At 44.5% G+C, this 21,203-nt stretch overlaps 1 protein-coding gene across 5 annotated transcripts in view; it reads right to left on the bottom strand.

The window, feature by feature from the left end:
- The window catches only part of LOC121583629 (polypyrimidine tract-binding protein 3-like), a 116,357-nt gene that overhangs the window by 25,706 nt on the left and 69,448 nt on the right, over nucleotides 1-21,203 (bottom strand). For all 5 annotated transcript variants that reach the window (XM_045214446.1, XM_045214448.1, XM_045214445.1 and 2 more), the window contains one exon: nucleotides 3,200-3,369. In XM_045214446.1, coding sequence (XP_045070381.1) covers nucleotides 3,200-3,369 — 170 coding nt within the window. The remainder of the gene's footprint in view (nucleotides 1-3,199; nucleotides 3,370-21,203) is intronic.

The following is a 21,203-nucleotide window of genomic DNA, read 5'->3' as shown; positions in this document are numbered from 1 at the left end:
TGAAACGGATTCAGGAAAGCGTGCAGTGGGGCATAATATGACTTGGATGGTATTGAATAAGAATGACTCAGACTCATCTCAGACTAAACTGTTAGATATTAGGAGATGACGAACTCTTTGCAGGTTGTCAGGAGGTCAGTGTGATGCGGTAGGACCGAGTCAGGCGCAGGACACAGAGCTAATCGAAAACGTACTTTACTCGTAGGTAACGTCAAATAACAGAACCTCCACGCAGGGAGGAACAAACCCGCTCACCAGACGACAACCAAACATGAACAAACACGCACACAACACAGTGGGAGCCAGAGGGTTAAATAGGAAACAAATCATAGACATAATGGGAACCAGGTGTGTACAATGAAGACAAAACAAGTAGAACACAGAAACATAGATCGGTGGCAGCTAGTACTCCGGTGACGACGAACGCCGAAGCCTGCCCGAGCAAGGAGGAGGAGGAGCAGCCTCGGCGGCATCCATGACACCGGTAGAACACAGCACCTCTTATGATACCAAATAAAACCAATCAAGCCATACAAATTGGACAGTATCAAATGAAATATAATTGTATTCATCACATGCTTCGTAAACAGCAGGTGTAGACTAACAGTGAATGAGTATGCATCAGAGCCTCTAGAACACGTACTATCTCTATTTTGGTCTAAACATTATATTTCCATTTGAATGTGGGTCCTTGAAAGGGTCCTTGAGCAGAATGTGGGGAGGCAGGGGGGAGGCAGGGCACTTCCTTATCTAAGCCTTCAATTAACAGAGAACTTGATGTACTTAAAATGATGAACCCTCCAACCCTGTCCTGCACCCCCTTGGCCCTCATTAAAAGTAGTGCACTACATAGGGAATAGGGTGCCATTTGGGACATATGCAAAGTCTCCAACTTCTACAGAGGCGCTACAGAGGGTAGTACAGCACTGGGGCCGAGCTTCCTGCCATCCAGGACCTCTATCTACAGAGGCGCTACAGAGGGTAGTGCATCACTTGGGCCGAGCTTCCTGCCATCCAGGACCTCTATCTACAGAGGCGCTACAGAGGGTAGTGCATCACTTGGGCCAAGCTTCCTGCCATCCAGGACCTCTATCTACAGAGGCGCTACAGAGGGTAGTGCATCACTTGGGCCAAGCTTCCTGCCATCCAGGACCTCTATCTACAGAGGCGCTACAGAGGGTAGTGCATCACTTGGGCCGAGCTTCCTGCCATCCAGGACCTCTATCTACAGAGGCGCTACAGAGGGTAGTGCATCACTTGGGCCAAGCTTCCTGCCATCCAGGACCTCTATACCAGGCGGTGTCAGAGGACAGCCCAAGAAATTGTCAAAGGCTCCAGTCACCCTAGTCATAGACTGTTCTCTCTGCTACCGCACTGCAAGCGGTACCGGAGCGCCAAGTCTAGGTCCAAAAGGCTCCTTAACAGATTCTACCCCCAAGCCATAAGGCTCCTTAACAGATTCTACCCCCAAGCCATAAGACTCCTTAACAGCTTCTAACCCCAAGCCATAAGACTCCTTAACAGATTCTACCCCCAAGCCATAAGACTCCTTAACAGCTTCTATCCCCAAGCCATAAGACTCCTTAACAGCTTCTACCCCCAAGCCATAAGGCTCCTTAACAGATTCTACCCCCAAGCCATTAGACTCCTTAACAGCTTCTAACCCCAAGCCATAAGACTACTGAACAATTAATGTAAATGGCCACCCTCCATTTGTTTTTACACTGCTGCTACCCGCCGTCTATTATCTGTGCATAGTCACTTTACCCCTACCTACATGTACAAATTACCTCCACTAACCTGTACACCCGCACATTGACTCGGTACCGGTACCCCCTGTATATAGCCTCGTTATTACCTGGACTAACCTGTACCCCAGCCCATTGACTTGGTACCGGTACCCCCTGTATATAGCCTCGTTATTACCTGGACTAACCTGTACCCCAGCCCATTGACTCTGTACCGGTACCCCCTGTATATAGCCTCGTTATTACCTGGACTAACCTGTACCCCAGCCCATTGACTTGGTACCGGTACCCCCTGTATATAGCCTCGTTATTACCTGGACTAACCTGTACCCCAGCCCATTGACTTGGTACCGGTACCCCCTGTATATAGCCTCGTTATTACCTGGACTAACCTGTACCCCAGACCATTGACTTGGTACCGGTACCCCCTGTATATAGCCTCGTTATTACCTGGACTAACCTGTACCCCAGCCCATTGACTTGGTACCGGTACCCCCTGTATATAGCCTCATTATTACCTGGACTAACCTGTACCCCAGCCCATTGACTCGGTACCGGTACCCCCTGTATATAGCCTCGTTATTGTTATTTTATTATGTTACTTTTTATTATTTTTTACTTTAGTTTATTTGGTAAATATTTTCTAACTCTTTCTTGAACTGCATTGTTGGTTAAGGGCTTGTAAGTAAGCATTTCACGGTAAGGTCTACACCTGTTGTATTTGGCGCATGTGACAAATAAAGTTTGATTTGATTTGATTGTTCCTACCTGGTTTTTCCCTGGTTGGTGACTGTTTGTTTCTAACTGGTTTTTCCCTGGTTGGTGACTGTTTGTTTCTAACTGGTTTTTCCCTGGTTGGTGACTGTTTGTTTCTAACTGGTTTTCCCTGGTTGGTGACTGTTTGTTTCTAACTGGTTTTTCCCTGGTTGGTGACTGTTTATTTCTAATTGGTTTTTCCCTGGTTGGTGACTGTTTGTTTCTAACTGGTTTTTCCCTGGTTGTTAACTGTTTGTTTCTAACTGTTTCGTCCCTGGTTGGTGACTGTTTGTTTCTAACTGGTTTTTCCCTGGTTGGTGACTGTTTGTTTCTAACTGGTTTTTCCCTGGTTGGTGACTGTTTGTTTCTAACTGTTTGTTCCCTGGTTGGTGACTGTTTGTTTCTAACTGGTTTTTCCCTGGTTGGTGACTGTTTGTTTCTAATTGGTTTTTCCCTGGTTGGTGACTGTTTGTTTCTAACTGGTTTTTCCCTGGTTGGTGACTGTTTGTTTCTAATTGGTTTTTCCCTGGTTGGTGACTGTTTGTTTCTAACTGGTTTTTCCCTGGTTGTTAACTGTTTGTTTCTAACTGTTTCGTCCCTGGTTGGTGACTGTTTGTTTCTAACTGGTTTTTCCCTGGTTGGTGACTGTTTGTTTCTAACTGGTTTTTCCCTGGTTGGTGACTGTTTGTTCCTACCTGGTTTTTCCCTTTCAGCATCAACAAGTTGGTGACTCTACCGAAGGGGATTCCTAGAGAGACGAGCTCAGCCTCAGACACCTCGATGGGAACCTTGCGGACGTGGAGCACTCGGGAAGGACCACAGGGAGAACGGTCTCCTTTAAACTGTCTGCTATCGTTGCCATTAGCTGTAGGAGGAGAGAGAGAGAGAGAGACAGAGACAGAGAACATCAGACAGTGAACTCTACGGTTTAACATCAGCAGGCATCTCAGCTCAGTAATGTTTTCACACCCTTCTCTCTTTAAAATCACACTCTTAGGGAAGTACACAACCTTCTCTTTCTACTGGGTGCCACGTGACTCTATACTGCCAACTGCCTGGCCCTACACCCCCAGGGTTGGGTGGGGGGTGGTAGAGGGTATGAACCCGGGTTAGGGTAAGGGTAGGTGGTGGGGGAAGGGTTATTTTTATCTAAGTTGAGTGAATTAAAAAAGAAAGAAAAAGAAAGAAAAAAAGATGCTAATATTTGATTGAAGTAAGTAGAGGGATGTGTTGGGTCAGTTTCAGCCTTGTAGCATGGCTATGTTGGGGATAGAGGGATGTGTTGGGTCAGTTTCAGCCTTGTAGCATGGCTATGTTGGGGATAGAGGGATGTGTTGGGTCAGTTTCAGCCTTGTAGCATGGCTATGTTGGGGATAGAGGGATGTGTTGGGTCAGTTTCAGCCTTGTAGCATGGCTATGTTGGGGATAGAGGGATGTGTTGGGTCAGTTTCAGCCTTGCAGCATGGCTATGTTGGGGATAGGGGGATGTGATTAGTCAGTTTCAGCCTTGCAGCATGGCTATGTTGGGGATAGGGGGATGTGATTAGTCAGTTTCAGCCTTGCAGCATTTTGGAAATGGGTGTGTCTGTGGTCCACATCAGCACAGTCAGTTAGAGTCCTACTGTACAGCCCAGTTAGAGTCCTACTGTACAGCCCAGTTAGAGTTCTACTGTACAGCCCAGTTAGAGTCCTACTGTACAGCCCAGTTAGAGTCCTACTGTACAGCCCAGTTAGAGTCCTACTGTACAGCCCAGTTAGAGTCCTACTGTACAGCCCAGTTAGAGTCCTACTGTACAGCCCAGTTAGAGTCCTACTGTACAGCCCAGTTAGAGTCCTACTGTACAGCCCAGTTAGAGTCCTACTGTACAGCCCAGTTAGAGTCCTACTGTACAGCCCAGTTAGAGTCCTACTGTACAGCCCAGTTAGAGTCCTACTGTACAGTCGTGGTGAAAAGTTTTGAGAATTACACAAATATTAATTTTCACAAAGTCTGCTGCCTCAGTTTTTATGATGGCAATTTGCATATACTCCAGAATGTTATGAAGAGTGATCAGATGAATTGCAATTAATTTGCCATGAAAATGAACTTAATCCCCAAAAAACATTTTCCACTGCATTTCAGCCCTGCCACAAAAGGACCAGCTGCCATCATGTCAGTGATTCTCTCGTTAACACAGGTGAGAGTGTTGACAAGGACAAGGCTGGAGATCACTCTGTCATGCTGATTGACTTAGAATAACAGACTGGAAGCTTTAAAAGGAGGGTGGTGCTTGAAATCATTGTTCTTCATGTTTACCTGCAAGGAAATACGTGCCGTCATCGTTGCTTTGCACAAAAAGGGCTTCACAGGCAAGGATATTGCTGCTAGTAAGATTGCACCTAAATCAACCATTTATCGGATCATCAAGAACTTAAAGGAGAGAGGATCAATTGTTGTGAAGAAGGCTTCCGGGCGCCCAAGAAAATCCAGCAAGCGCCAGGACCGTCTCCTAAAGTTGATTCAGCTGTGGGATCAGGGCACCACCAGTGCAGAGCTTGCTCAGGAATGGCAGCAGGCAGGTGTGAGTGCATCTGCACGCACAGTGAGGCGAAGACTTTTGGAGGATGGCCTGGTGTCAAGAAGGGCAGCGAGGAAGCCACTTCTCTCCAGGAAAAACATCAGGGACAGACTGATATTCTGCCAAAGGTACAGGGATTGGACTGCTGAGGACTGGGGTAAAGTCATTTTCTCTGATGAATCCCCTTTCCGATTGTTTGGGGCATCCGGAAAAAAGCTTGTCCGGAGAAGACAAGGTGAGCGCTACCATCAGTCCTGTGTCATGCCAACAGTAAAGCATCCTGAGACCATTCATGTGTGGGGTTGCTTCTCAGCCAAGGGAGTGGGCTCACTCACAATTTTGCCTAAGTACACAGCCATGAATAAAGAATGGTACCAACACATCCTCAGAGAGCAACTTCTCCCAACCATCCAATAACAGTTTGGTGACGAACAACGCCTTTTCCAGCATGATGGAGCACCTTGCCATAAGGCAAAAGTGATAACTAAGTGGCTCGGGGAACAAAACATCGACATTTTGGGTCCATGGCCAGGAAACTCCCCAGACCTTAATCCCATTGAGAACTTGTGGTCGATCCTCAAGAGGCGGGTGGACAAACAAAAACCCACAAATTCTGACAAACTCCAAGCATTGATTATGCAAGAATGGGCTGCCATCAGTCAGGATGTGGCCCAGAAGTTAATTGACAGCATGCCAGGGCGGATTGCAGAGGTCTTGAAAAAGGGTCAAAACTGCAAATATTGACTCTTTGCATAAACTTAATGTAATTGTCAATAAAAGCCTTTGACACTTATGGAATGCTTGTTATTATACTTCAGTATGTGCTGTGATTTGTTGATTCAACTCAACTGCCATTACAAAAAAGACATTCCATTGCATGAGCCACATCAGTTAACGTCATATGAATGAACATTCTACATTACCATGGAAATGATTGCATCACAATACCAGGCAGCCATTGCAAGTGTACCCATGAGGTCCAAGCCTGTTTTATTTCTATGTGTGCTGCTGCTGCATTATGGGAAACAAAGTTTCATCACGTTGTTAAGAGTCCACGTTACCGCAGAAATGGACTCGACCACACGAATGGCCGGCAGTCACATCTTCAGTCAACTGTTCGTAAAGAAAATAAAAAAACATATATTTTTTAAAAACGGTTATGACGGTTATTTTATTCTCATGACGGTCTTCATCCATAACCGTCAGTTACACGGTTTTATGGTAATCATTGGGGTGTTTTTGTTTTACCCACGTGAACATGTGGCCAAAGACGTGACTGACACAGGAACCAACTTTGCAGCGATTCTAAACCAATTCATTGTACACACTTAATACTTTCAGTTGGTGAGTGTGTGATATGGCGGTATAGAAAGTTTATTTCGACATTTATAAGCAAAAACCTTGATAAAAAATAGCAGCTATGTTCGCATTGCCGTGTTGATCTGAGCCTTGCTGTTGGAAAACCACTACAGTGTCCGACTTTCGGCTGTCGGAGATGCACCTCGCCTGACATCACTCGCCGGCTTTCGTTTACAGTCGTCCTCGTTAGGCTAACTGCTCGAAAACACCCAATGTTATTCTGAACAAACAGGAACGTTCATAGCAGAAGGCATGTGAACTAAGGCTACACCCACCCTATCCCCGCCCCCTGGCTTCTTCCAGGCCACACCCACCCTGTCCCTGCCCCCTGGCTTCTTCCAGGCCACACCCATCCTGTCCCCGACCCCTGGCTTCTTCCAGGCCACACCCACTCTGTCCCCACCCCCCTGGCTTCTTCCATGACATCACAGATCACACACTAAGAGAGCATGGAGGCAGAAAGAAACACTCCGGGGTGAAGGTATAGATCTAGGATCAGTTTAACCTCCCCCAATCCTGACCTTAACCAATAGTGGGGAAAATGCTAAACTGACCTAAAATCAGCGTCTAGGGGCAACTTCACCCCACACCGAGCAAAACAGGTAAAGAGAATACAACTAATAATCCTTTGTTTATTCTGTGTCTCTGTGTGTTTAATCTGTTTCTCATTGTGTGTGTGTGTTTAATGTTTCTCATTGTGTGTGTGTGTGTTTAATCTGTGTCTCATTGTGTGTGTGTGTGTGTGTGTGTGTGTTTAATCTGTGTCCCGTGTGTGTGTGTGTGTGTGTGTGTGTGTGTGTGTGTGTTTAATCTGTGTCCCGTGTGTGTGTGTGTGTGTGTGTGTGTGTGTTTAATCTGTGTCCCGTGTGTGTGTGTGTGTGTTTAATCTGTGTCCCGTGTGTGTGTGTGTGTGTGTGTGTGTGTGTGTGTGTGTGTGTGTTTAATCTGTGTCCCGTGTGTGTGTGTGTGTGTGTGTTTAATCTGTGTCCCGTGTGTGTGTGTGTGTGTGTGTGTGTGTGTTTAATCTGTGTCCCGTGTGTGTGTGTGTGTGTGTGTGTGTGTGTGTGTGTGTGTTTAATCTGTGTCCCGTGTGTGTGTGTGTGTGTGTGTGTGTGTGTTTAATCTGTGTCCCGTGTGTGTGTGTGTGTGTGTGTGTGTGTGTTTAATCTGTGTCCCGTGTGTGTGTGTGTGTGTGTGTGTGTGTTTAATCTGTGTCCCGTGTGTGTGTGTGTGTGTGTGTGTTTAATCTGTGTCCCGTGTGTGTGTGTGTGTGTGTGTGTGTGTGTTTAATCTGTGTCCCGTGTGTGTGTGTGTGTGTGTGTGTGTGTGTTTAATCTGTGTCCCGTGTGTGTGTGTGTGTGTGTGTTTAATCTGTGTCCCGTGTGTGTGTGTGTGTGTGTGTGTGTGTGTGTGTGTGTGTGTTTAATCTGTGTCCCGTGTGTGTGTGTGTGTGTGTGTGTGTGTGTGTTTAATCTGTGTCCCGTGTGTGTGTGTGTGTGTGTTTAATCTGTGTCCCGTGTGTGTGTGTGTGTGTGTGTGTGTTTAATCTGTGTCCCGTGTGTGTGTGTGTGTGTGTGTGTGTTTAATCTGTGTCCCGTGTGTGTGTGTGTGTGTGTTTAATCTGTGTCCCGTGTGTGTGTGTGTGTGTGTGTGTGTGTTTAATCTGTGTCCCGTGTGTGTGTGTGTGTGTGTGTGTGTGTGTTTAATCTGTGTCCCGTGTGTGTGTGTGTGTGTGTGTTTTAATCTGTGTCCCGTGTGTGTGTGTGTGTGTGTGTGTGTGTGTGTGTGTTTAATCTGTGTCCCGTGTGTGTGTGTGTGTGTGTGTTTAATCTGTGTCCCGTGTGTGTGTGTGTGTGTGTGTGTGTGTGTGTGTGTTTAATCTGTGTCCCGTGTGTGTGTGTGTGTGTGTGTGTGTGTGTGTGTGTTTAATCTGTGTCCCGTGTGTGTGTGTGTGTGTGTGTTTAATCTGTGTCCCGTGTGTGTGTGTGTGTGTGTGTGTGTGTGTTTAATCTGTGTCCCGTGTGTGTGTGTGTGTGTGTGTTTAATCTGTGTCCCGTGTGTGTGTGTGTGTGTGTTTAATCTGTGTCCCGTGTGTGTGTGTGTGTGTGTTTAATCTGTGTCCCGTGTGTGTGTGTGTGTGTGTGTTTAATCTGTGTCCCGTGTGTGTGTGTGTGTGTGTGTGTGTGTGTGTTTAATCTGTGTCCCGTGTGTGTGTGTGTGTGTGTGTGTGTGTTTAATCTGTGTCCCGTGTGTGTGTGTGTGTGTGTGTGTGTTTAATCTGTGTCCTGTGTGTGTGTGTGTGTGTGTGTGTGTTTAATCTGTGTCCCGTGTGTGTGTGTGTGTGTGTGTGTGTGTGTGTGTGTTTTAATCTGTGTCCTGTGTGTGTGTGTGTGTGTGTGTGTGTTTAATCTGTGTCCCGTGTGTGTGTGTGTGTGTGTGTGTGTGTGTTTTATCTGTGTCCCGTGTGTGTGTGTGTGTGTGTGTGTGTGTGTGTGTGTTTAATCTGTGTCCCGTGTGTGCGTGTGCGTGTGTGTGTGTGTGTGTGTTTAATCTGTGTCCCGTGTGTGTGTGTGTGTGTGTGTGTGTTTAATCTGTGTCCCGTGTGTGTGTGTGTGTGTGTGTGTGTGTGTGTGTTTAATCTGTGTCCCGTGTGTGCGTGTGTGTGTGTGTGTGTGTGTGTGTGTTTAATCTGTGTCCCGTGTGTGCGTGTGTGTGTGTGTGTGTGTGTGTGTGTGTGTGTTTAATCTGTGTCCCGTGTGTGTGTGTGTGTGTGTGTTTAATCTGTGTCCCGTGTGTGTGTGTGTGTGTGTGTGTGTGTGTGTGTGTTTAATCTGTGTCCCGTGTGTGTGTGTGTGTGTGTGTGTGTGTGTGTGTGTGTTTAGACTGTCTCTTTGTTGTCTAATCCAGTCCCTCTGTTCTGACCTTTAATTCTACTGTTAACAGGTGTTTATCAAAAACAAATATCACTGAAAATATAGGCTGTTTCCTTTGTTATGGTTGCCATTTTTCATCTTAAAGATTCATAGACAACCTGGTTTCCCCTCTGCTTTTTATGATGTGTCTCAAATGGCACCCTATTCCCTATATTGTGCACTACTTTGGACCAGATCCCATTTAGCCAAGCAGAACCCATTTAACAAGGCAGATCCCATTAAACCAGCCAGCAGATCCCATTCAACCAGGCAGATCCCATTTAACCAGGGAGATCCCATTCAACCAGGCAGATCCCATTTAACCAGGCAGATCCCATTTAACCAGGCAGATCCCATTCAACCAGGCAGATCCCATTTAACCAGGGAGATCCCATTTAACCAGGCAGATCCCACTGCAACAGTAGATTCATGTTGTTTTAACTCTACTTTGTGGTGGAAATTAAATGAATAAAATGATAGTAGTGATTGAACTGGGAAAGAGGAACCAACGGATGTTCTGATCAGCAGTTGTGTTCTGATCAACAGTTGAATTCTGATCAACAGTTGTGTTCTGATCATCAGTTGTGCTCTGATCAACAGTTGAATTCTGATCAACAGTTGTGCTCTGATCAACAGTTGTGTTCTGATCATCAGTTGTGTTCTGATCAACAGTTGTGTTCTGATCAACAGTTGTGTTCTGATCATCAGTTGAATTCTGATCATCAGTTGAATTCTGATCAACAGTTGTGTTCTGATCATCAGTTGTGTTCTGATCATCAGTTGTGTTCTGATCATCAGTTGTGTTCTGATCATCAGTTGTGTTCTGATCATCAGTTGAGTTCTGATCATCAGTTGGTTGACATAAAGTATGGTTGCGTCCCAAATAGAACCATATTCTCTATAGGACTCAAAGTATTTGCTCCCGTTTATGTGATGCATTGTACTGCTATAGTGCATAATGGCTGCTTATAGCTAGAATATTACTGGAGTTGTGATGGTGACATAAGACATGACCTGCTTGCGTTTCCATCACTAGCTACCTAAAATAAGACCTGCCCTTATGAGTTAACTGAGAACAGTGTCTGCATCCCAAATGGCATCCTATGGGCCCTGGTCAAAAGTAGTGCCCTATATAGGGAATAGGGTGAAAGTAGTGCCCTATATAGGGAATAGGGTTCTATTTGGGATGTAACCAAGGCGGTCTACTCTGCTGGATAGGAGCGGTCTGTTTTTAGATGTTTGCTCTTGCTGGATTCTGATGGCTCCAATGAAAAGACAAGAGTAGTAGCTGACATTGAATGGGTGGAGAGGAGAGAGCCTAGAGAAAGAGAGAAGAGAAGAGAAGAGAGAGGGAGAGAGAGAGAGAGAGAGAGAGAGAGAGAGAGAGAGAGAGAGAGAGAGAGAGAGAGAGAGAGAGAGAGAGAGACAGAGAGAGATAGAGAGAAGAGAAGAGAGAGGGAGAGGGAGAGGGAGAGGGAGAGGGAGAGGGAGAGGGAGAGAGAGAGAGAGAGAGAGAGAGAGAGAGAGAGAGAGAGAGAGAGAGAGAGAGAGAGAGAGAGACAGAGAGAGAGAGAGAGAGGAAGAGAGAGAGAGCCTAGAGAGGAGGGGGGAGAAACAAGATGTCACCTTGCTCTGTCACCTTGCTCTGTGCATCTCCTCTTGAAATATGCTGAATATGCTTTGAGTGACATGAGGTTTTGTTGGATCAGCCTTTTGTTATGAATACAGTCAATGTGTCAGGGGACCAGGCTGATCTAAGGAGCTGGGTTATTCTACTGGGAGGAAGCTGTGACAGCACTCAGATCAAACAGACTTTAACTAGTGGACAGGTGAACAGGGCTTATTGGGATGAGAACTTCCTACTTACTGTAGATCGGAACACCCCTCCTACTTACTGTAGATCGGAACACCCCTCCTACTTACTGTAGATCGGAACACCCCTCCTACTTACTGTAGATTGAACACTCCTATTTACTGTAGATTGGAACACTCCTACTTACTGTAGGTTGGAACACTCCTACTTACTGTAGATTGGAACACTCCTACTTACTGTAAATTGGAACACTCCTATTTACTGTAGATTGGAACACTCCTATTTACTGTAGATTGGAACACTCCTATTTACTGTAGATTGGAACACTCCTACTTACTGTAGATTGGAACACTCCTACTTACTGTAGATTGAACACTCCTACTTACTGTAGATTGGAACACTCCTACTTACTGTAGATTGGAACACTCCTATTTACTGTAGATTGGAACACTCCTACTTACCTACTTACTGTAAATTGGAACACTCCTACTTACTGTAGGATGGAACACTCCTACTTACTGTAGATTGGAACACTCCTATTTACTGTAGATTGGAACACTCCTACTTACTGTAGGTTGGAACACTCCTACTTACTGTAGATTGGAACACTCCTACTTACTGTAGATTGGAACACTCCTACTTACTGTAGATTGGAACACTCCTATTTACTGTAGATTGGAACACTCCTACTTACCTACTTACTGTAAATTGGAACACTTCTACTTACTGTAGATTTGAACACTCCTACTTACTATAGATTGGAACACTCCTACTTACTGTAGATTGGAACACTGCTACTTACTGTAGATTGAACACTCCTACTTACTGTAGAATGGAATACTGCTACTTACTGTAGATTGAACACTCCTACTTACTGTAGATTGGAACACTCCTACTTACTGTAGATTGAAACACTCCTACTTACTGTAGATTGGAACACTCCTATTTACTGTAGATTGAAACACTCCTAATTACTGTAGATTGGAACACTCCTATTTACTGTAGATTGAAACACTCCTACTTACTGTAGATTGGAACACTCCTATTTACTGTAGATTGAAACACTCCTACTTACTGTAGATTGGAACACTCCTATTTACTGTAGATTGAAACACTCCTACTTACTGTAGATTGGAACACTCCTATTTACTGTAGATTGAAACACTCCTACTTACTGTAGATTGGAACACTCCTATTTACTGTAGATTGAAACACTCCTACTTACTGTAGATTGGAACACTGCTACTTACTGTAGATTGAACACTCCTACATACTGTAGATTGGAATACTGCTACTTACTGTAGATTGAAACACTCCTACTTACTGTAGATTGAACACTCCTACTTACTGTAGATTGAACACTGCTACTTACTGTAGATTGAACACTCCTACTTACTGTAGATTGGAATACTGCTACTTACTGTAGATTGAAACACTCCTACTTACTGTAGATTGAACACTCCTACTTACTGTAGATTGAAACACTCCTACTTACTGTAGATTGAAACACTCCTACTTACTGTAGATTGGAACACTCCTACTTACTGTAGATTGGAACACTCCTACTTACTGTAGGATGGAACACTCCTACTTACTGTAGATTGGAACACTCCTACTTACTGTAGATTGGAACACTCCTATTTACTGTAGATTGGAACACTCCTACTTACCTACTTACTGTAAATTGGAACACTCCTACTTACTGTAGGATGGAACACTCCTACTTACTGTAGATTGGAACACTCCTATTTACTGTAGATTGGAACACTCCTACTTACTGTAGATTGGAACACTCCTACTTACCTACTTACTGTAGATTGGAACACTCCTACTTACTGTAGGATGGAACACTCCTACTTACTGTAGATTGGAACACTCCTATTTACTGTAGATTGGAACACTCCTACTTACTGTAGATTGGAACACTCCTACTTACTGTAGGTTGGAACACTCCTATTTACTGTAGATTGGAACACTCCTATTTACCTACTTACTGTAAATTGGAACACTCCTACTTACTGTAGGATGGAACACTCCTATTTACTGTAGATTGGAACACTCCTACTTACTGTAGATTGGAACACTCCTACTTACCTACTTACTGTAAATTGGAACAATCCTACTTACTGTAGGATGGAACACTCCTACTTACTGTAGATTGGAACACTCCTATTTACTGTAGATTGGAACACTCCTACTTACTGTAGATTGGAACACTCCTACTTACTGTAGGTTGGAACACTCCTATTTACTGTAGATTGGAACACTCCTATTTACCTACTTACTGTAAATTGGAACACTCCTACTTACTGTAGGATGGAACACTCCTACTTACTGTAGATTGGAACACTCCTACTTACTGTAGATTGGAACACTCCTATTTACTGTAGATTGGAACACTCCTACTTATCTACTTACTGTAAATTGGAACACTCCTACTTACTGTAGATTTGAACACTCCTACTTACTATAGATTGGAACACTCCTACTTACTGTAGATTGGAACACTCCTACTTACTGTAGATTGGAACACTGCTACTTACTGTAGATTGAAACACTCCTACTTAATGTAGATTGGAACACTCCTATTTACTGTAGATTGAAACACTCCTACTTACTGTAGATTGGAACACTCCTATTTACTGTAGATTGAAACACTCCTACTTACCTACTTACTGTAAATTGGAACACTCCTACTTACTGTAGATTTGAACACTCCTACTTACTATAGATTGGAACACTCCTACTTACTGTAGATTGGAACACTCCTACTTACTGTAGATTGGAACACTGCTACTTACTGTAGATTGAACACTCCTACTTACTGTAGATTGGAATACTGCTACTTACTGTAGATTGAACACTCCTACTTACTGTAGATTGGAACACTCTTACTTACTGTAGATTGAAACACTCCTACTTACTGTAGATTGGAACACTCCTATTTACTGTAGATTGAAACACTCCTACTTACTGTAGATTGGAACACTCCTATTTACTGTAGATTGAAACACTCCTACTTACTGTAGATTGAACACTCCTACTTACTGTAGATTGGAACACTCCTATTTACTGTAGATTGAACACTCCTACTTACTGTAGATTGAACACTCCTACTTACTGTAGATTGAAACACTCCTACTTACTGTAAATTGGAATACTGCTACTTACTGTAGATTGAAACACTCCTACTTACTGTAGATTGAAACACTCCTACTTACTATAGATTGGAACACTCCTACTTACTGTAGATCGAAACACTCCTACTTACTGTAGATTGAAACACTCCTACTTACTATAGATTGAAACACTCCTACTTACTGTAAATTGGAATACTGCTACTTACTGTAGATTGAAACACTCCTACTTACTGTAGATTGAAACACTCCTACTTACTATAGATTGAAACACTCCTACTTACTGTAGATCGAAACACTCCTACTTACTGTAGATTGGAACACTCCTACTTACTATAGGTTGGAACACTCCTACTTACTGTAGATTGAAACACTCCTACTTACTGTAGATTGAACACTCCTACTTACTGTAGATTGGAACACTCCTATTTACTGTAGATTGAAACACTCCTACTTACTGTAGATTGGAACACTCCTACTTACTGTAGATTGAAACACTCCTACTTACTGTAGATTGAACACTCCTACTTACTGTAGATTGGAACACTCCTATTTACTGTAGATTGAAACACTCCTACTTACTGTAGATTGGAACACTCCTACTTACTGTAGATTGAAACACTCCTACTTACTGTAGATTGAACACTCCTACTTACTGTAGATTGAACACTCCTACTTACTGTAGATTGGAACACTCCTATTTACTGTAGATTGAAACACTCCTACTTACTGTAGATTGGAACACTCCTACTTACTGTAGATTGAAACACTCCTACTTACTGTAGATTGAACACTGCTACTTACTGTAGATTGGAACACTCCTATTTACTGTAGATTGAAACACTCCTACTTACTGTAGATTGGAACACTCCTACTTACTGTAGATTGAAACACTCCTACTTACTGTAGATTGAACACTCCTACTTACTGTATATTGAACACTCCTACTTACTGTAGATTGAAACACTCCTACTTACTGTAAATTGGAATACTGCTACTTACTGTAGATTGAAACACTCCTACTTACTGTAGATTGGAACACTGCTACTTACTGTAGATTGAAACACTCCTACTTACTGTAGATTGAAACACTGCTACTTACTGTAGATTGGAACACTCCTACTTACTGTAGATTGAAACACTCCTACTTACTGTAGATTGAAACACTCCTACTTACTGTAGATTGAACACTCCTACTTACTGTAGATTGGAACACTCCTACTTACTGTAGATTGAAACACTCCTACTTACTGTAGATTGGAACACTCCTACTTACTGTAGATTGGAACACTCCTACTTACTGTAGATTGAAACACTCCTACTTACTGTAGATTGAAACACTCCTACTTACTGTAGATTGAACACTCCTACTTACTGTAGATTGGAACACTCCTACTTACTGTAGATTGAAACACTCCTACTTACTGTAGATTGGAACACTCCTACTTACTGTAGATTGGAACACTCCTACTTACTGTAGATTGAAACACTCCTACTTACTGTAGATTGAAACACCCCTACTTACTGTAGATTGAAACACTGCTACTTACTGTAGATTGAAACACTCCTATTTACTGTAGATTGGAACACTCCTACTTACTGTAAATTGGAACACTCCTACTTACTGTAGATTGAAACACTCCTACTTACTGTAGATTGGAACACTCCTACTTACTGTAGATTGGAACACTCCTACTTACTGTAGATTGAAACACTCCTACTTACTGTAGATTGGAACACTCCTACTTACTGTAGATTGGAACACTCCTACTTACTGTAGATTGGAACACTCCTACTTACCTACTTACTGTAGATTTGAACACTCCTACTTACTATAGGTTGGAACACTCCTACTTACTGTAGATTGGAACACTCCTACTTACTGTAGATTGGAACACTCCTACTTACTGTAGGATGGAACATTCCTACTTACTGTAGATTGAAACACTCCTACTTACTGTAGATTGAAACACTCCTACTTACTGTAGATTGGAACACTCCTACTTACTGTAGATTGGAACACTCCTACTTACTGTAGATTGGAACACTCCTACTTACTGTAGGATGGAACACTCCTACTTACTGTAGATTGAAACACTCCTACTTACTGTAGATTGAAACACTCCTACTTACTGTAGATTGAACACTCCTACTTACTGTAGATTGGAATACTGCTACTTACTGTAGATTGAAACACTCCTACTTACTGTAGATTGAACACTGCTACTTACTGTAGGATGGAACACTCCTACTTACTGTAGATTGAAACACTCCTCCTACTACTCTGACTGAAGCAGGTCTAAACAATCTGTCAAACCAAACAAGTCTCTCCCCCGAGGCAACCTTGGCTATAGGGAGCTAGGGAAGTAAAAGCTGTTTGGACATGTTACACCACATTAGAGAGGAACCAATGACAGGCAGGAACAAGGGAAGAGGGGAAAGTAAAGCCTTTGCTCCTCTGACAAGGTATTCAGATCATGTCCCCAGAAGAGATGACAAGGTATTCAGAGAATGTCCCCAGAAGAGATGACAATGTATTCAGAGAATGTCCCCAGAAGAGATGACAAGGTATTCAGAGAATGTCCCCAGAAGAGATGACAAGGTATTCAGAGAATGTCCCCAGAAGAGATGACAAGGTATTCAGAGAATGTCCCCAGAAGAGATGACAATGTATTCAGAGAATGTCCCCAGAAGAGATGACAAGGTATTCAGAGAATGTCCCCAGAAGAGATGACAAGGTATTCAGAGAATGTCCCCAGAAGAGATGACAAGGTATTCAGAGAATGTCCCCAGAAGAGATTGGTTATTAGAGCGTAATAACAGAAGAATGGACATATCAGCTGTGTTCTGGGGATTCCAAGCTGTCCTAGCAACACTAGAAGGGGGTGGATGGCATGATAGACTGGCTCCTAACCTGCCTGCCACAAGGCTGTAAAGACTATCAGAGCTACGTTATTAGTGAAAGTCAACAGTGCCACCATGCAAATGATAAGCAAATAGTGTCAACTCACTAACTCACATAGTTTGCATTGGATGTGTCAGTATGTAGTCAGGTCTCAGTAGAAGTAGACAGCTGGATGTGTCAGTATGTAGTCAGGTCTCAGTAGAAGTAGACAGCTGGATGTGTCAGTATGTAGTCAGGTCTCAGTAGAAGTAGACAGCTGGATGTGTCAGTATGTAGTCAGGTCTCAGTAGAAGTAGACAGCTGGATGTGTCAGTATGTAGTCAGGTCTCAGTAGAAGTAGACAGCTGGATGTGTCAGTATGTAGTCAGGTCTCAGTAGAAGTAGACAGCTGGATGTGTCAGTATGTAGTCAGGTCTCAGTAGAAGTAGACAGCTGGATGTGTCAGTATGTAGTCAGGTCTCAGTAGAAGTAGACAGCTGGATGTGTCAGTATGTAGTCAGGTCTCAGTAGAAGTAGACAGCTGGATGTGTCAGTATGTAGTCAGGTCTCAGTAGAAGTAGACAGCTGGATGTGTCAGTATGTAGTCAGGTCTCAGTAGAAGTAGACAGCTGGATGTGTCAGTATGTAGTCAGGTCTCAGTAGAAGTAGACAGCTGGATGTGTCAGTATGTAGTCAGGTCTCAGTAGAAGTAGACAGCTGGATGTGTCAGTATGTAGTCAGGTCTCAGTAGAAGTAGACAGCTGGATGTGTCAGTATGTAGTCAGGTCTCAGTAGAAGTAGACAGCTGGATGTGTCAGTATGTAGTCAGGTCTCAGTAGAAGTAGACAGCTGGATGTGTCAGTATGTAGTCAGGTCTCAGTAGAAGTAGACAGCTGGATGTGTCAGTATGTAGTCAGGTCTCAGTAGAAGTAGACAGCTGGATGTGACTCAGCCGACACTCAGCTCCAGCTGATTCTGTGGATGTCCCAAATGAAGAAGCCAAAGGAGCAGCGGCATTTTAATGATCAAACCCCTTCATTGATTAATGATACAGACTGCATCACAAATGGCACCCTATTCCCTATATAGTGCACTATGTTTCCCTATGGGATTTGGTCAAAAGTAGTGAACTATGTAGAGAATAGGATGCCACTTAGATCTCAGTTGAAACAGATCAGTGGTCTGACAGAGTCTTGGAGTTGTTCAACAACACATCATATGGTGAGGGAGGCTTCCCATCTGAAAGCCATGCCCATCCATTTCCTGTCTGAGAGCATGTGTGTGTGTGTGTGTGTGTGTGTGTGTGTGTGTGTGTGTGTGTGTGTGTGTGTGTGTGTGTGTGTGTGTGTGTGTGTGTGTGTGTGTGTGTGTGTGTGTGTGTGTGCTTACGTTTGTGTCCATTCCAGGAGATGGGACCTTAGTAAATCTAATTAAAGCCAATAAAATCAGTCAACAGCACAATTAGATTAATTCCTCTCTGTCAGCCAATCAGAGGTTACCAGTATGTTACCATGGAAACACAGGGACCAATCAGTGGCTGCTCTTTTTATTCACTTGTGATGTGTTGTATTCTGCATCCCGTCTCCAGGAGAACCTCCTGGGTAGCATTGCATTATAACCAGTAACCAATGCTTTACGTGACCAACGGTGGTACATGATAACATTCTTATGATAGGCCAACTGGGTCGCAGACTATGGCCGGGATTAAATCCGATCGTGTATTGGCGTCGCAGACTATGGCCGGGATTAAATCCGATCGTGTATTGGCGTGGCAGACTATGGTCGGGATTAAATCCGATCGTTTATTGGCGTGGCAGACTATGGTCGGGATTAAATCCGATCGTGTATTGGCGTGGCAGACTATGGCCGGGATTAAATCCGATCGTGTATTGGCGTGGCAGACTATGGCCGGGATTAAATCCGATCGTGTATTGGCGTGGCAGACTATGGCCGGGATTAAATCCGATCGTGTATTGGCGTGGCAGACTATGGCCGGGATTAAATCCGATGGTGTATTGGCGTGGCAGACTATGGCCGGGATTAAATCAAATCGTGTATTGGCGTGGCAGACTATGGCCGGGATTAAATCCGATCGTGTATTGGCGTGGCAGACTATGGCCGGGATTAATTCCGATGGTGTATTGGCGTGGCAGACTATGGCCGGGATTAAATCCGATCGTGTATTGGCGTGGCAGACTATGGCCGGGATTAAATCCGATGGTGTATTGGCGTGGCAGACTATGGCCGGGATTAAATCCGATGGTGTATTGGCGTGGCAGACTATGGCCGGGATTAAATCTGATGGTGTATTGGCGTGGCAGACTATGGCCGGGATTAAATCAAATCGTGTATTGGCGTGGCAGACTATGGCCGGGATTAAATCCGATGGTGTATTGGCGTGGCAGACTATGGCCGGGATTAAATCAAATCGTCTATTGGCGTGGCAGACTATGGCCGGGATTAAATCCGATCGTGTATTGGCGTGGCAGACTATGGCCGGGATTAAATCCGATGGTGTATTGGCGTGGCAGACTATGGCCGGGATTAAATCAAATCGTATTGGCGTGGCAGACTATGGCCGGGATTAAATCCGATCGTGTATTGGCGTGGCAGACTATGGCCGGGATTAATTCCGATGGTGTATTGGCGTGGCAGACTATGGCCGGGATTAAATCCGATGGTGTATTGGCGTGGCAGACTATGGCGGGATTAAATCCGATGGTGTATTGGCGTGGCAGACTATGGCCGGGATTAAATCCGATGGTGTATTGGCGTGGCAGACTATGGCCAGGATTAAATCCGATGGTGTATTGGCGTGGCAGACTATGGCCGGGATTAAATCCGATGGTGTATTGGCGTGGCAGACTATGGCCGGGATTAAATCCGATGGTGTATTGGCGTGGCAGACTATGGCCGGGATTAAATCCGATGGTGTATTGGCGTGGCAGACTATGGCCGGGATTAAATCCGATGGTGTATTGGCGTGGCAGACTATGGCCGGGATTAAATCCGATGGTGTATTGGCGTGGCAGACTATGGCCGTGATTAAATCCGATGGTGTATTGGCGTGGCAGACTATGGCCGGGATTAAATCCGATGGTGTATTGGCGTGGCAGACTATGGCCGGGATTAAATCCGATGGTGTATTGGCGTGGCAGACTATGGCCGGGATTAAATCCGATGGTGTATTGGCGTGGCAGACTATGGCGGGATTAAATCCGATGGTGTATTGGCGTGGCAGACTATGGCCGGGATTAAATCCGATGGTGTATTGGCGTGGCAGACTATGGCCGGGATTCAATCCGATGGTGTATTGGCGTGGCAGACTATGGCCGGGATTCAATCCGATGGTGTATTGGCGTGGCAGACTATGGCCGGGATTAAATCCGATGGTGTATTGGCGTGGCAGACTATGGCCGGGATTAAATCCGATGGTGTATTGGCGTGGCAGACTATGGCCGGGATTAAATCCGATGGTGTATTGGCGTGGCAGACTATGGCGGGGATTAAATCCGATGGTGTATTGGCGTGGCAGACTATGGCCGGGATTAAATCCGATGGTGTATTGGCGTGGCAGATTATGGCCGGGATTAAATCCGATGGTGTATTGGCGTGGCAGACTATGGCCGGGATTAAATCCGATGGTGTATTGGCGTGGCAGACTATGGCCGGGATTAAATCCGATGGTGTATTGGCGTGGCAGACTATGGCCGGGATTAAATCCGATGGTGTATTAGCGTGGCAGACTATGGCCGGGATTAAATCCGATGGTGTATTGGCGTGGCAGACTATGGCCGGGATTAAATCCGATGGTGTATTGGCGTGGCAGACTATGGCCGGGATTAAATCCGGTGGTGTATTGGCGTGGCAGACTATGGCCAGGATTAAATCCGATGGTGTATTGGCGTGGCAGACTATGGCCGGGATTAAATCCGATGGTGTATTGGCGTGGCAGATTATGGCCGGGGATTAAATCCGATGGTGTATTGGCGTGGCAGACTATGGCCGGGATTAAATCCGATGGTGTATTGGCGTG

The sequence above is a fragment of the Coregonus clupeaformis genome, unplaced genomic scaffold (genome assembly GCF_020615455.1).
Source record: "Coregonus clupeaformis isolate EN_2021a unplaced genomic scaffold, ASM2061545v1 scaf0258, whole genome shotgun sequence".
Lineage (NCBI taxonomy): Eukaryota > Metazoa > Chordata > Actinopteri > Salmoniformes > Salmonidae > Coregonus > Coregonus clupeaformis.
This window is presented reverse-complemented; position numbering and strand designations above follow the sequence as displayed.